At 41.1% G+C, this 17,672-nt stretch overlaps 1 protein-coding gene across 1 annotated transcript in view; it reads right to left on the bottom strand.

Annotated features, from left to right (window-relative positions):
* Window positions 1-1,482: 1,482 nt before the first annotated feature.
* LOC136838783 (transcriptional protein SWT1-like) overlaps window positions 1,483-17,672 on the bottom strand; it is a 32,304-nt gene continuing 16,114 nt past the window's right edge. Inside the window, exons 3-5 of the mRNA XM_067104311.1 lie at window positions 6,320-7,215; window positions 5,926-6,063; window positions 1,483-2,206 (exon numbers count right to left, since the gene is read on the bottom strand). Of these exons, the coding sequence (XP_066960412.1) occupies window positions 1,990-2,206; window positions 5,926-6,063; window positions 6,320-7,215 (1,251 nt within the window). The 3' untranslated portion in view covers window positions 1,483-1,989. The remainder of the gene's footprint in view (window positions 2,207-5,925; window positions 6,064-6,319; window positions 7,216-17,672) is intronic.

Below are 17,672 nucleotides of genomic sequence, written 5' to 3'. Positions count from 1 at the left end.
TTTTCAAGATACCAATTCCAAAATTAATTTTTCCTATACTATTACATGCAGTTAATCTACAGTCCCATTACTAATTTGGCACCGATTCCTACTTGCACCAACCATCTGCTACTTGCTGCATAAATACTGTTGGTATCATGGTTGCATAAACTTGAACTTTCAGTATCATTGTAAATATAAGTAAACCATTCCCTCATGTTTCTTTTTTCTTTTGTATAACCTGGTCACTTTTAGCCCCAGCCATGGATCCATTTAATAACGGAAATGCTTCTTGTATAAAGCTCAATCATTGTACATTGTCCACTAAAGTTGTACTCCTGAAAAACTTGACAATGGTGTTTCTGTGAGAACCTATTGTGAATTATACAACAGTGTCTTTTTGACTGTTTATGACAAAGAAATGAAAAGAAAAAATGTCTTTGCTAACAGTGATTCAAAGAAAGAAGTGTGTAAAACTAAAACACTGAAAGATGGAAAAAGTTCTGAACTACATCATATTCTAGTGAAATGGGTTAGGCTACAAGTAAGTGAGGTGTGTGCATATTCTTGATAGTTCAGCAGTAGTTAACAGTGAAATCAGCTGACAGAGAATAATGGAACATGAAAGAACTTCTAATTGTTGCTAAATGCACCTGAAATCAATAAAAAAAAATACAGTACAGTACTTTAAAATTTTCTTCTGACTTATAGTTAATCTACAAAAAACATGTAAGAGAAAGAGAGAGTGAGAGGAAGGGAGGAGGGGAAGCAGAGTTACATATTCTCAATATGTAATGGTAACAAGAAATATCAGCTGATGTAAAGCAATGGTAATGTAAAAGAACTCTTACCTGTTGGTTGTTAAAATGCACCTCAAGTCAATACCAAAATAACAGTAGCTGAAAACTGACCTCTAGCTAAAATAAAAAGAGGTAGGTAGGTATGCATACATATGTATTTATGATGCATAATGGTAAACAGGATCGAGATCTGGCTGTTTCAAAAGTGTAGCATTACTAGCAAAAATGGAACTCAAACCATATTTGGGATATATAAATAATTTCATCTATTTCACTGCCACTTCAATGGCAGTAAGTTTATACTAACCTAATTACTCTGTGATCTGGCAAAATCACTAATCCAACACCCTATTGGTCCCTACGGGGCCGGATTAGTGTTTAACTGCCTGTAAATCTATTAAGAATATGTAACCTGCATGTTTACATATGCACCTAATACCATGTAAATAATTTCTACCCTCTGGCACCAGGACAGCACCTGTAGTAATTCTACTTTCCATGCCAATAAGCAGGTAGGTAAATAGGTACCAACATACAACTCCAATTGCTCATTGCTTTTGATACTAGTACCTAATTTTAAGAAATACTTGGGTATAGAACAATGGATCTCACAATCTAGTACTGTATTAAAAAAATGACTAGAGTTCTTTGAAAAAGTATTAAATTATTTTACCAGTCAATATGATTTCTTAGAAAGACCAAACAACTTCATAGGTTTACTTAGCACCTGTTTCATAACTTCATTTTATCACAGTAACTGTAAGGGTACAACAAAAATTAAGATAATCTATTTTCCTTGGAAAGGCAGGACAAAAACTTGTACTTAAAAGTAAAACATAAAATATTCATGAGTCTGTCATATTTGCTGTATTCAATTTAAATAGCTATAAATTTTTTTCAACTGCAGTGCAAAGTATACTGTACTTGTAAATGAACTTAATATTGTAACTGTACATAACACAGTTTAGCTGTGAATCATAACTAATCAGCTAAATAACTCCTCAGAATTAACCTTATAATGAAAATGTATTTTTTTCTATAAAGAGAACTTACCTTAAAATGATCTACTGTATTCCACTCACTGATCTACAGTTCCCACTTCAGTAACTTATAAAATATAACAGTATATAAAAATAAAATATCATTTGTTTTCCCTGCAAATGCAAACTAGAGGATTTATAGTCATATAATAAAAATTATTCAAGTAAATCTAAGCACTCATCAGAGTTGTTAACATATTGAGCAGCCTCTCCAACTCGCTGGCTACCATTTCAAGAAACTTACGACCTTCATCAGAAGTCACAATGTGCACCAAGTCATCCAATGTAAAAGACAATGTTGGGCAAGGTTCTTTGGCCTCATCCCAGAAACCAACAAGTATCATCCCAAATTCCATAAGATTTTCTTTAGTGGTAGATGTCACACAGCTGCAAAAAGAATTTTACTTTTTTTTAAGGAAATTCACGTTTGACCTACCAAGTGCCTGTACATTACTTGCATCAAAATGTAATCAGAAGCTACAGTTCAGTTAACAATACTTTCTGGCTATATTATATTGTTAAGCAGTACCAAATCTGCATTTATCAAATAAATTGATAAGGCAGGGGAGGAGGGGGACTGTAAGATAAAGATATAACACTTGTGCCACACATTATTCACCTGTCAACACTTAATATAAAATAAATGAAAATGCAAAATTTACAAATATTAAAAGAAAATTACTTAAATCACAAAATTCTCAAAAACCTAACAGCTTATCATGAAGCTGAGGACTTATTCTAATGTGAAAAGAAACCAAGGAAAAAGTATGCATTAACAAAGGCCAGCACAGAACAACAGTATGCAAAACAAACACCCTGCCTAACAGTCAAGTGATAACAGATGAACTGCATGAATTAACCCCACCTCTATATGCCTAAAGAAAAAATAAAATTTGGAACATACTCACAGTAACCCTATAAGGGCAGAAAAAGAACTGGCTCTCAACTATGAACAAACATTAAGTAAAATTATATAAAACACCTAGGTACAGCAAAAGGTAGTACCTAGGTAAGAAAACAACTGAAAATGAATTCTGAAAATGGAATGAATGCAGTACTAAAAATTGCTGGTATGTTGGTAATAAAGCAAAACTTATTCCTTCGAAAAGCAAAGAAATTGATGATTATATGGGGTATGAGCATGTGCAGTAGAGGCCTCTCAATCTTGAATGGTACAAGGTAATGTGGCAGGGATTTCTACAGAAATAAGCCAACATATGATTAATGGGATTTTAGAGACTGAAAAATAATTCAAAATGAAAAACAACCTTACACGTGTTAAAAAATGGTTTACTTACCATCTGGAGATCTGCCACCCCAACTGGAAAGGTTAGCCAATATCATTTTAAGGTTTCTTAAAGGAAATACACATTTGGAGATATGTGGAAAAGGAGGCACCTCAAGAACAAAAAGGCAACTAATGGATTAGCTTTGGAAGCTGGAAATGGATTGAAATGGTTCTGGAACTAGATGAGAAAGGGAGTGGAGCAATATGCTGTAAAATTTGTAAATTGTATATGGAAGTGGCAGGATACTAACCAGTGTTGAGGCCCAGATCACAAAAGAAAATGTAGATATGAGGATGTGATTCACACAAGGAGTAAAAGCAGAAGGTTCACAGGATATAACAGAATGGAGAGCTCATAATGTATAACCAAGGCTTTTGCCCTAAATATCATACATCCATATAAAGGAGAAACCTAACAAAAACCTTGGCAATGACAAAAGCTCTACTGCTTTTTCAATTTGCAAGCTTAACCCTTAAACGCTGAGCCTCTATTTACAAAAACGTCTCCCGTATGCCGGCGGCGTTCGGTGAGTTAGCGCCGAAGCGGAAAAAAAGTTTTTTTCAAAAAATCACAGCACGCTTAGTTTTTAAGATTAAGAGTTCATTTTTCGCTCCTTTTTTTTGTCATTGCCTGAAGTTTAGTATGCAACCATCAGAAATGAAAAAAAATATCATTATCATATATAAATATTGGAATACATGACAGCAAAAAAAAAAAAAACAATTTTATACAAATCGCGCTGTAAGCACAACGGTTAAAACTAACGAGTTAATTTTTTTTAGTTGTATTGTACACTAAATTGCGATGATTTTGGTATATAACAAATTGTAAAACGATCAAAGCAACACAGAGAAAATATTATCACAAAATGATGCAAGAATTAAACGCCATGGACGTAAAAAATGTTTTTTTCAAAAATTCACCATAAATCGAAATAGTGCTAGAGACTTCCCATTTGTTGAAAAATGAAGCTAATTGATTGAATATTACTAGACTGTAAGTGTTTTAGCTTACAATTGCAGTTTTCGACCATTTCGGTCGAGTTAAAGTTGACCGAAAGTCGAATTTTTTCTATTTATCGTGATTTATGTGAAAATATTTCAAAACTGATAAAAGCTACAACCATGAGTTATTTTCTGTTGTATTGTACATGAAATTGCGCACATTTTCATATATAAAACTTTATGTAACGACTAATATAAAATGGTGCAAATATTACGAGAACGAGACAAAAGAATTTCTGAGATGTTCGGCCGAGTTACTGCGCAGACGTAAGGAAAATGTTTTTTTTTCAAAAATTCACCATAAATCGAAATATTGTGCTAGAGACTTCCAGTTTATTGCAAAACGAAGGTAAATGATTGAATATTACTAAAATGTAAGAGTTTTAGCTTACAATTGCGTTTTTTGACCATTTCGGTCGAGTTAAAGTTGACCGAAGGTTGAAATTTTGGCAGTTATCGTGATTTATGTGAAAATATTTCAAAACTGATAAAAGCTACAACCATGAGCTATCTTCTGTTGTATTCTACATGAAATTGCGCACATTTTCATATATAAAAGTTTATGTAACGACTAATGTAAAACGATGCAAACATTACGACAACATGACGAAAGAATTTCTGAGATGTTTGGCCGAGTTACCGCGCTCAGATGTAAGGAAAAAGTTTTTTTTTTTTTCAGAAATTCACCATAAATCGAAATATTGTGCTAGAGACTTCCAGTTTGTTGCAAAATGAAGATGCATGATTGAATATTACTAGAATGTAAGAGTTTTAGCTTATAATTGCGTTTTTTTACCATTTCGGTCAAGTTAAAGTTGACCGAAGCTTGAAATTTTGGCAGTTATCATGATTTATATGAAAATATTTCAAAACTGATAAAAGCTACAACCATGAGTTATTTTCTGTTGTATTCTACATGAAATTGCGCACATTTCCATACATAAAAATTTATGTAACAACTAATATAAAACAGTGCAAACATTACGACAACGTGACGAAAGAATTTCTGGCGCGGACGTAAGGAAAAAGTTTTTTTTAAAAATTCACCATAAATCGAAATATTGTGCTAGAGACTTCCAATTTATTGCAAAATGAAGGTAAATGATTGAATATTACTAGAATGTAAGTGTTTTAGCTTACAATTGCGTTTTTTGACCATTTCGGTCGAGTCAAAGTTGACCGACGGTTGAAATTTTGGCACTTATCGTGATTTATATGAAAATATTTCAAAACTTGATATAAGCTACAACCATGAGTTATTTTCTGTTGTATTGTACATGAAATTACGCACATTTTCATATATAAAACTTTATGTAATGGCTAATACAGAACAGTGCAAAAATTATGACAAAATGACGAAAGAATTTCTGAAATTTTCGGCCGAGTTACCTCGCGGGCGTAAGAAAAAAGTTTTTTCAAAAATTCACCATAAATCGAAATATTGTGCTAGAGACTTCCAATTTGTTGCAAAATGAAGGTACATGATTGAATATTACTAGAATGTAAGAGTTTTAGCTTACAATTGCATTTTTCGACCATTTCAGTCGAGTCAAAGTTGACCGAAGGTTGAAATTTTTTGTAGTCGACATACGGTACGTCCACTTGGCACCCAACAGACAATTTTAGTCGACGTATGATATGTCCAGTAGGCGTTTAAGGGTTAAGCAAACCCAGCACTTAAGAAAATCACAAATACCGTACCTCTTTGACAATATATTCAGAATTCCATAATCCCATGATGGTTAAAAGATACACTTCACTTTTAATCTGCTAACTTGAAAATTTCAATTTGTCAACTTCACAAGTGACTTACTTGACAATAGAGATTCCAAGTCGCATGATAACATCACGAAGGTTTACAGCGCTAGAGCAAGCATCCTCCAGAGTCATCTGTTTATTGTTGAGGCGAGGGAGATCATGTTGTACACCACAACCATCCAGTATCATAGCCCTGGAAGTAACGATGATATTTTCATTTTAGGGTAACATATTCCATTAAGTTCATGACTGGGAGTAAAGGAATCTACTTAATTCAATATGCAAGCAATATACAACAGACTATGATACACTGTTGAGCTATTACATATAACTTCAGCTGCTGTTATAATCAGTCTGTTATAATACAGAAATAGCTGAAAGTATCTAAAGAGTACTTATATGAATTAGAATACTTAAACCATAAAGGTAAATGATAAGCATATACTTACAGAAAATGTGTTATATAAGCACCAACAAGATTTATCATCTCCTTGACATTAGAAAAATCTTTTCCTTTTAAAGGTTCATGATCAGTAATAGCTACTGGCATGGAATTTTCTTGAACCTCTGCCTTGGTTTCTTTCATGACACAGTCAGAGGCAACATCTAAAACTTTTGGTTGAAGAGGTGTAATGTGATTTTTAAATTCAGTTCTTTCAATACATATGTACAGACTTTGTGCCTTCTGCACAAGAGTCTTTATTTCACTATTGCTATTTACAACTTTTAGTAAATCAGTAATTTCAGCTAACAAATTTTTAACATTTCTATCAAATTTGTCAATGAATACTGCTAGCCAGTGTCTGTTCCAGCATTTCAGTATTTCATCTAATGTCCAAGGAGGTTTATGAATGATTATCTGCTTCCACAATTCATGGCCATAAGCATCCACAAATGCTGCTTCTAGGATTTGACCGAGTGTCTTGCTTAAAGATACTTTTACATCCTTTACCAATATTTCACTGGAGTTTTTCTCTGGAATGTGATGATCTTGTAAATCTTCCTCTTTTGGCACTATGTGAAGTTTCTTTTCTCTTAGTTTGGTTACCCATGGAGGACATGATGTTCTGATAGGTGCAACTACCATGTTTTCAGGTGACGTCTCAGGAGAAGGGGACCTTTTTTCAATTTCACAATTTTCAAAGAATTCACAGTCTTCATTATCAGTATAAATGAACTTTTTCTTGGATTTTTCCACAAGAGACTGTAATTTCTCCACACTTGTAGCCGAAATGGATGACACGATAGCCTTATTACGCAAATTTATGTCATTTGTTAACAATCGAGCATCAAGATTTTGCTTTTTCATTAGCAAACACCAATCACGTATGAGGTCGTCAGCATTCTGTAAGAAATAAAAATATATCCACTCAATTTTAAGGTAAAATGATATTTTTATGATAAAATAGTTTTATATATACAGTACTGGCAATCCCTGGTTATTGGCGGGCCCGGTTATCGGGGCTTGTCTAGTGACGAAAATCAGCGATTTTCAGAGCTGATAAATGCTGATTTCTGCTTATTGGAGCCAATAATCAGGTACTGGCGCCGATACATACCTAACAGAGGCACCAATCTCCAGTTACTGGCGCCAATACCCAGTTATCAGCCTTGATAAGTGCCGAAAATTACTAATTTTCAGTTATCAGCAATTTTCGCTTATTGTCATGCTGTTGGAACGGAACCCCTGCCGATAATCGGGGACGCCTGTACATACCATGTAACTACACAGCTATTAGTTTCACTTAACTGGGGAGACCCCGCCCACTTTCGGGGAAGAATAGGTACAACAGAGCTGAAGAGCTCAATTCATTTGTGCCTTATGTCCATGAGAGGGGAGGTGGGAGGGCTTTGATCATGTAGTTACTTGGTAAGAATATATAAAACCCTATTTTATCATAAAAATGTCATTTTTATATAAGTAACTTACCAAGTAACTACATGGCTGAATCCCACATTGACAGGAGGTGGGATGCATGGACATGTTCTACCCAAAAACACTCAGTAAAGGAGATGAATTCGAAATAGAAAGGTAGCTAGCATTGGTGTAATGCTTGTTGTAACTTTACCTGGTGAGAGGGCTGCAGTAGGAAGATACTGCCTCTGGTTGGCGCTCATCTCAACCTGTAGTGACGCGGCAGTAAAGCCGAGAGTCGTCCCTACTTCGGTGGGAGAACCTTGCAGTTGAGTACTCCGAAGACTGGCAAGGTCTTACAAAATAAATGCCCTTGCCCTGGGGACAGTACAATGAATACCACCAAATATTTATTACTACACAATATTAAAAACAAAACCATCACCCAACCATTAAAAACAATGGCTGGTGGATATTCCTGGTACACGGGTTCAGCAGGCTTCCCAAAATTCGACATCCTTTAACAAGGCGAGGAGATAGAGGATTGGAAGGGATACCCCCTATCCTTCTTCCCCCAATACCATGCCAGCCATGGCCAATGGGCCTAACATGCTGCAGTTATTATATTTTCTCCACATCAGGCAAATAATGGGAGGCGAACACTGATTTTGACTTCCAGTATGTCAACTGGAGAATCATGGAGAGCAACAAGTTCTTAAAAACCAATAAAGTGGCGACTGCTCTAATCTTGTGAGCTTTGATTTTAAAAACGGGAAGATCGTCTTCTTGAATCTTCAAGTGTGACTCGGAAATAACACTCTTTAAAAAGAAAGCCAAGGCATTCTTAGATAACGGTCGTGAGGGGTTCTTCACCGAACACCATAGATTCTGAGAAGGACCTCTTATCCCTTTGGTCCTATCCAAGTAGTACTTAAGTGCTCTAACTGGGCAAAGAGCTCTCTCCTGGTCTACTGGCCCAAGGATATCTAACACTCTTGATTGTGAACAAACAAGGCCAGGGCTTGGACGGGGTTTCATTTTTCGCCAGGAATCCATGCGTGAATGAGCAGATCGCATCCATCTCCCTGCGAAAAACCCACTAGCTTACTGAAGGCATGTAATTCGCTGATCCACAATAAAAAAAAAAAACAGATAAACTGTCATCTGCTCTGGAAAAAAGACCACAACCCATCCACTGAAAGTGGTGGGTGCTCCAGATACACTGTACCCCCTGGTTCTCACAACACTTTTTACCTTGCTACAAGGTGAAGAGAAGTAGGAGAAAATCCTTTGCCTCCTTCCGCGATACCAAGCCAGTTACTAATAAACGCAAGGTACTGCAAAAAGAGTTTTAACACTGTTTAAACTGTCTGAAGAAGTGAGAAGTGAAAATCGATTATACTTCCAGTAGGTTACTGTAGGATGGACTTAAGGGGCGTACATGCACGAAGACTAAAGAGGAAGATGTTCTGGTGTCTTTAGCCTTCACTAAAAAGCAGACACTTCTGAGACTAAGAATGGTCTTAAAGATCAAGTCCATACATGGCGAAGAACAATGTGTTCTTAGACCGAGGGAGAAAAAGCGTCCTTGTCAGAACACTAAAGGAGAAAAGCCCCTGTCTTTCCAATCCTCCTCAGGTAATAACCAAAAACTCTGACAGAATAGAGAGCTTTCCACTCCTACCCGGAGCCAAGGGTGTGGGGAGGTTTGGCAACAGACAATCTGCAGCTGGCACCAGGTGCTGGGTGTACTGAACTGGCATCAGGATGTAGGTGGAGCCAGCTGAGCTGGTCACCAGATAACTATTAGGTTGAGAGCTGGCAGGTACTCCTAGGAGTTTGGGGCTGTAGCTGGCACCAGGTGAACTGGAAGTCAGGCGGGGGAAAAGCTTGGGCTGGTGGGTGTCCCTGGGAGCCCTGAGCACTGACCCTGGCTGTTAAGACTGTCTTTTCTTCCATTAAGGTCTTGGGGGAGAGAGTGGTTCCAGATCATGGAATGGTACTCATTCTCAGTTAATAAATTCCAGGGTAAACTAGCAAACCATGTTACTGAGACAGACGTCGCAACATTCTGACAAGCCTGAAAAGATTTCAGCCCTTCACTGACCAAGTCGAATGGAGGAAGAGCCTGGAGGTCCAGGTTGGAACAGTCTTGCAGTATGGTGTCTGTTGCCCATGCTAGAAGGTTCCTTTAAGGTGGCAGACAGACAAGAAGTGCTGGTCCAAAGGAAGAAAAGCGAAACCCTCCTATGAAGTCTGACAAACTTGAAAAAAACGACTCGGTGGAAGACAAGAGTCCCTGTAGACTCATCCACTAATGTTCCGAGACTAAGATTGACATCCCAAAAGCTAACTCTGCGACAGAGACTGTAAGGCAGGCTGGGTATGACTATGCACTAAAGTTCTCTCTTCTAGAGACCCAAAGAAGAGAGCGGAAAACACTAAAAGCTATCTCGACTGTCCTTGTCCAAACCGGACAGACTAAGAGACACTCCAAGGCTATGCCTCTCGATAAACACTAGAGAGTCCTTTATCTACTAGCCAGTGCTCCTGTTGTCAGACAAGAAAGACCTTACTTCAAAATCTTGATGCGATCTTCGACAAACAGGTCTAAGTTCCGTCGAAGCACCAGAGGGAGGAAAGACAAAAGGCACTGGATTTGCTTCCTAAACAAAGAAAAACAAACTTCCAACTCCCTGAGAAACTCCTAGGAGGATGAAGAAAATGCCAGAGAAGGGAGCTTCCTACAACAAGCTCAAAACTTCTGGACACAACAGTCCTTGTCTGCAAAAGACAGGACTCTGAGACACTAATTGACACAAAAAGAAACTAGTGTCAGCTCGTCTTGAGCTATCAGGCAAAGGTGGAAAACAGACTGGAGAGACAAAACGCTTGTGACTGGGTTGTATAGCCTGGTACTGAAGAGGTGGCGCGAGATGCCTGACAGCTGGTGCCAAACTGCAGGTGAACATGCTGGCATAGGTGGAAACTCGGACACTGGATGCCTAGACACTGGGGGCTCAGATCCCACTGAACACTTGGACAGTCAGCAGCTGAAACTAGTCTTTTCAGTGCCCGAGAATCACTAGAAAACACGCCGTCGGCACTTCTACAATGAAAGCCCCTCCTTATGGATGCCTTTCCAATGGCTGTCCGTCGACACCTCCAGACAACAGGCTTGACCGAGGAGGCACTCTGGGGGGGCAAACCCCTTCGGACTCCCATGGACTTCAGCATGTCTTCTCCCCGGCGAGGGGAAGGCAGGACAGGGACTCGGTTTAGGAGATCCAAGGGGCCGGATAGCCACCTCCTACAACACACACATCCAGTAAGACGCCTTTCCAGCGGCTGTCTGTCGATACCTGGGACCAGACAACAGGCTTGACTGAGGGGGCGACTACCCATGAGTAATCACCCTGACCTCCCTTGGACCTCTGGTATGTCTTCTCCCAGTGCGGGGAAGTGGGACAAGGACCTTTGTCTAGGAGCATTGGGGGACGAGTAGCCACCTCCTCCACTGCACAACACTTCACTATTACAAGGTTAACTCGGACACAAGACTGGCAATGGCATGGGAAGGAAGTGAGGGAGCCAGACAAGGGAGCAAGTGGATACAAATAAGAGGGCTAGTAGCATGAGAGAGTTGGCACCAGACGACGGGGGACTGGTGTCGGGCACTAGGCGCTCCCAAGATGTAGCTGGTGCCAGGCGAGGTAGCAGCTCGGGAGTCAAGACTCTGAAGCTGGTGAGCGCTCCTGGCCGATCGGAGCAAATTCTCAGCTGTCAATACTCCAAAGCCCAGAGCCGCCAAAAAAACCACAAATTCTCTCATTACTACGTTCTGCCCTTATACTTTTTTAGTTCTCTGCAAAGGAAAGTGCTATACGAAGATATTCAATTAATTCTTTACTGGCAAATACTTGAAGTACATAGAGTACTATCAGACAGACATACAGTATCTCAACTCCTAACAAACATTATTTGAGGCTTGCAGATATACATTTCATTACCGAAAATCAGTTCGCTAGAGAGCGCAATGCTTACGTCTTATTATGCTAATCAGAAAAAGAATGTTAACCTTTACTGACCAAAGTTAGAAGTACCCAGTGCCAACATACACACATATCTCAATTACTACCAAACATTATTTGAGACTTGTCGATAAGGGTTTCAATACAGAAAAAATTAGTTCGGCAGAGAATGCAATGCTGTACAGGCAGTCCCCAGTTACTGGCAGGTTTTTTGGTTATCGGCGATTTTCGCTTATTGTCTGCCGTTGGAATGGAAACCCTGCCGATAACCAGGGACTGCCTGTACAGTATTTACGTTTTATTAGACTAATTGGTAAATGAGGTAGTGAACGCAATACAGGCAGTCCCCAGTTATCATTGGGGGTTCTATCCCGACAGTGTGACGATAACCGAAAATTGGCGATAATAGTGAGGATACCTGGTTATCGGCACTGGTATCAGGTTATTAGCGCCGATAACCGGGGATCAGTGCCAATAACCGGGGATCGGTGTAATAAATCTGGTTATCGTCGTCGCTAGACAGCTGTAAAACCGGATCGCCGATAACCGGGGACTGCCTGTATTTAAGTTTTTTAAGCTACTCAGAATAGGAAAGTTAAAATTTACCCACATAGTTCGAAGTACACCAAGTACCATCATACAGACACATCTCAAATCCTATCAAACATTATCTGAGACTTTCAGATATGTATACGCTACCAAAAATATTGCCCTGGTAGTGAACAAATATTTACATTATTACATTATTCGGAAAAGGAAAGTTAACCTTTACTGACAACAGCTGAAGTACACAGAGTATCATCATACAGACATGTCTCAAATCCTAACAAACATCAGATGAGACTTGCAGATAAGCATTTCATTATCATAAATATTGGTTTGGCAACGAACACAAAGTTTCGTTTTATTATGCTAACTGGTAAAGGTGGTAGCGCGGTAAACTATGCTACCGGTAGTTAGTGAATTTGATTGCGAATTCACTACTGTAGCGAAATATGGTAAATTTGAATAAAATACTTATCCTGAAAGCTGTAGGCTTAAAGGTTACTCGAAATCAGCGATTATGCATCACCGAAATCCGGTCTCTGACCGGCATATTTAAGGACAAAGCTGTCATCGACACTCAGTGTCAACTTGAGTGCTGGCAGAAACAGAATGTAGTTGTCTGCTAATAGTTCCTGGTATTCCTGTTAGTGGGCGGGACCAGTCACCTGCACTATATTATGAGGCGTTACTGGAGAATATTTTAATTTAAGCTGCCATGCAAGGAAACCATAGGTTATGCAATTACTTGGTAAGTCACTTATATAAAAATTGTAATTTTTAAAAGTACATTGTATTCTTCCTAACTATACAAACCTTAGGTCCTTTACATTAGGAATTACTTACGGCGAAGCTGGACACGGCCGTTAAACTCTTGAACAAGGTGGTTAAGCAGTAATTACCGTCAGGTAGGCGGGAATACCCGCCTGCCTGGATTTAAACATTCCAGTTTGCCTTTCGGTCCAGGTTTAGATTGAGGGGTGGCATGAGGCAGGCATAAAAATGTAAAGTAAAGGACCTCAGGTTTACATTAGGAAGACTCACTGGTTGGAGGGAGGAATCTGAGTGAGTCTCTTGAACTGACTGGAGTTTTGCACACCTGGGCTACTCCTCCTGGTCAAAAGAGCGAGGAGGAGTACCGTGCCTCTGACATATTGACTGGAGTGTAGGAACTGTAAGATCGAATGTCATATATTGGACCTTTTCGCATGAATGAGGAAACGTAACTTATACGAAATAGGCTGGGAAGAACCTACGAGTCGGAGGTGGTAAGGAAAACCTGAGATAGGGTTTCCCTTACTGCCAGAGTCTCCTCCCTCCCCTGGCTGGAGGAAGGAGCGGAATTGCTTCAATGATTCTAAAAGATAAATAGAACGGGTGCTCAATGTGTAGTCTTACCGCATCAGACGCCAGATCCAGCAAGTGTTGGTTCGAGTCCTATTCTCATCCTGAAGGAGGAGAAGCAGTAGGATGAGGAAGGAGGAGGAGGAGATGCCAGTCACTCTCGGGATCCTTCTCACTTTCAGACCCAACACCTAAGTCAGACCCAACACCGTAGGTGAGATGCTACCTGTCCATTTGAAGGAGCTGGGTAAGAAAACACAACTTGTTGAGCAGCCACCACAGGACCAAGGAAAAAAGGTTCCAAGGGCCTGTGGGCAAGACTGAAGGTATAAGACAAGTGTGGTCTATGAGACTACATCTTGCTTCCAGACCGACAGAAACTTCTGGAATGCGAGGAATGGACAAAGCCATTGACTTTGTGGGCTCTCGGGTGGAAAGTACCGGTATCGTTGTTGCTAGCTGCTAAGTACCTCCTTTGATCACATCACGAGGCCAGGAGAAAGACGTATCCTTCGACACTTCTTCGTTGGGGGAGATAGTACTAGCAAAAATGTTGACAATATCCAAGTTAGAAATGTCGAGCCTTTTCGGAAAGTACCGCAGCTTCCTCATAGGAAAAAGTAACGACTGATCTGGATCATCAATACAAAGTCGAAGGAGGGGAACAAGAAGGACTCGAACCTGACAGCAGATACTAATGGATTCGGAGTCCACTATGACATCTGAAAAGGAGTTGCGGTATGATCCCCTTCACCTGTTCTTCCATCTTATGCCTCAAGGCCGGAGTGAGATGAGAGATGGTCCTAAGAGGGAACATCTCTGTCCGACGACTCTCGTATGGGCATATGCAGAGTACAGGACAGGAACCCTAAACGAGTCACATGCCACCCAGGAATCAGTTCCCTGGGACAGCAAGACCAAAGAAGCTTCTCATCAGTAGCTAAATCTCCACTGAGAAAAAAAGCTACTTCAGACAGAAGACTAGGTCGCACAGGCCTATGTTCTTCACAACTGAAACGGAGAGAAGCAACCATCGGTGGAGAAGACAAGGAAGTCCAGACTCGAATGGCAACTCTGACCCTAGAGGCAGCTCCGCCAACAACGCCAACCAGCGAAAACGGATCCAGTCCCTGGAATAGTGTTGCAGAGGACCTCAAGAGATATTCAGCTATATCCGTTGCTGCTCGGTGAGAAAGCCTATGCTTGCAAGGGACGCTGGAAAGTCTCCCAGTCCTGAACACACAGGGATGTACTGCCTGAAGAACTGCTTCTTGTGTAGCTGCTACAGGAGGCTGGGTCAAGGAGAACTCTTCTCGATGCCTCGGGAGCAGTTATCAGGTCAGGGGAAAGGCGAAGTCTTCCAGCATTTGTCTGTAACTCGGGGTGAGCAATGCTTGTGAAACTCTAGCGAAAAAGACAAATACGGCGGGAAAAACGTAGATGTCGATGTTTCGCATAAAGACAGCATGCCTCACTGTAGCGGCCCATGGGTCTGGTGCGAAGGTTTTGTTGTGCTGGGAGGCAAACAGAAAGATGGTAGGGATATCTCAGTCGAGCAGTCTCTTCATGAATATTCATGAAGAAAAGAGTGAAGAGCATGCTCTGTCCCAATCACTCAAACTCGAGGCTGAGCTTGCCTACCAATACATCCCCACCAAGAATGTATTTGGCCAACTGAGGTAAAGAGTGCACTATAGAACACTCGAGTACCTGCAAATGTCAACAGATGAAACAGGAGGAAAAAAATTATGCCCTCTTGTTTGTTGAAGTATCCCACTACTGTGGTGTTGTTGTTCAACAAAACCACTGGGTGTCACAAAACTCATCCTGAAATTCTCGGAAGGCCAAAAGGCTGCCTCGAGTTCAGGATGCTGATGAGAAGGTATTAATCGTCTAGGTCACATACCTTCAAGACAAAGTCTTACAGGTGTGCGCTTATTCCTCAATCGGTGAAAATCCGAGAGTAGACAAACGACGTGAGGAGAATATGCAAGCATATTCGAAGGTTCCTTCAATCAAGCATTAGCCTAACTCTTTCCTCATACTTCAAAGAGGAAAGAAGGATGGAGGACTGGAAGCAAACCTCCTTCATTCTCCACCATGGGGAAGCTTCTGCAAGATGACAGGATACCAAGACGATTAGCTCTAGCCAGGCTGGCATTTCCCAAGTCGGGAGCACGGGAGAGGAAACGGGATGGAAGTTTAATGAAAGGAAATGCCGAGACCCAAGGGAAATAGATACTTCTGACGGAATCCATTCCCAGGTCTCAGCAATATCGCTGCCAGGTCCAGAGACTCGACAAGTATCATTTCATCCAGGCATCTGTAGTGGGAAAACTTCTGTCCGGTCGATAATTCTTCCTCTCTTCCCTTCTGCCCTCCTTCCTTATAGAAAAGAGGGTAGAAAGAGACACAGTTATGCACGAGGGAAGAAGGGGGCTGTGTGTTCAGCGATCTTCTTCTGAAGCCTGGGAGTTCTTAGGGGTCGAGGAGGGCTGGCTTGAACTTAAGGTCGAGCTGAGATGGCAAAGACCCAAAGGTCTTGGCCATTGTCCAAAGGACAAGGCAGAATCGCGTAAAGGTTCATACCTAAGGGTCAAGCCAACTCGGGACTTACGAAACCGGAGATCTGAATTAGGACAAAGTCCTTCTTCTTAGCACCAGAATTGCCTACAGATTGTCACCTGGTGTAGGAAGACCCACCCCCGAACAGGACCAGTCTCCAGAAGGCAGGGTTCTCTCCAGGAATGGTCATATCAGAGGAGAGAAAGCCTAAAAGTGAAGGATCATGGATCCATCATAAGAGTGTCTGGAAGAAACCCAGAGGTGTCCCCCAAGATTGCTGCCTTTGTTGCAGAAGAGAATACCTTTCACAGCAAGAAGCAGAGAGAGGACCCAGTCCAGGTTAAGCAGAATCAGAACAACCTGCAGCCGGCAAGACCCCACCGAGGCAGGACGAATTTGTATCCTGTTGAGGCAGGGGAGGAGCTTGGTGTCTTGACCTGAATGAATGCCCTGTCTGAAGAAAAGTATTCATCTGGTCGAGAACGCTCTCGAAAGCAAGGACCGTGGCGGCCCCTGAAACTCTCGGCCCCTTCGGGAACTGCAAGGGTTGCGAGTGATGAAGATTATTCATTGGGGGAGCCGCGGTCCTGCCCCAGGGATCCTCGCGCTGATGAATCGGCGTGAAGTTCTCTGAGAAACGAGGGAAATCACAACTTGAAGAGGAAAACCCTCGCTGCTTCCGAAGCATGAAACTACTGTACCTCTCTCCCTGGAGGGAGACGTTGACAGATCCCAAGAAACCCTCCTCGGGTACCTGGTTGTACTATGAGACAATCGGGGGACCGGCACCAAAAGCAAGCCAGGCAGCCGAACTCCGAAGAAAGACAAATTCATCAGAGTTCTCTCTGTCTGTCTCATGCCTTTTGGAACAACCGAGAGGAAAAGAGAACAGGTGAGGAGAGAGAGTACCCCTACCTGTCCGGCCAGTAAGACCAGTGAGAGAGGCAGACAGTGAGCAATAATCAACCGAAGGAGATGATTGCCACACAGGGGGATGAAGAGCTCTTGTGTAGTGGCAAAGCGCTTTTCTTGGAAAGAGCAAAAAGTTCACTCGAACAATGCTGAGAACCCAATTTGGAAAAAACCGAGCAGGGCCGAGTCGAGCATGCTGAACCGAGTCGATCATGCGAACGTGATCTAGACTGGGTGGTAAGCGGTGGACTGGGAGGCAAGTGGGGCGAGCCAAGCCGAGCCAGTCTTGCAAACGCGACCAGGGTCTGGGCGGGGCGAGCGAGCCGAGCCAAGCCGACTGCGCGAACGCAATCGGAACTGGACTGTGTTAATATTTTTATAATGATCTAGATGATATTTTGATAAAAAATATAGCACTGATACTTTAAAACCATGCTTAGTGAACTGTACCTTTTTTGAGCGAAGTTGCAAAATGTTTTGTTGTTTCAACTTAACATCATTAGAAAGGAAGAAGGTAAGAGTTGCCAGTTAGTAATTTTCGAACGAAAATCA

Source organism: Macrobrachium rosenbergii, chromosome 5, assembly GCF_040412425.1.
Source record: "Macrobrachium rosenbergii isolate ZJJX-2024 chromosome 5, ASM4041242v1, whole genome shotgun sequence".
Lineage (NCBI taxonomy): Eukaryota > Metazoa > Arthropoda > Malacostraca > Decapoda > Palaemonidae > Macrobrachium > Macrobrachium rosenbergii.
Note: the sequence above shows the minus strand (reverse complement) of the source record. Positions and strands in the feature narration are given on the sequence as shown.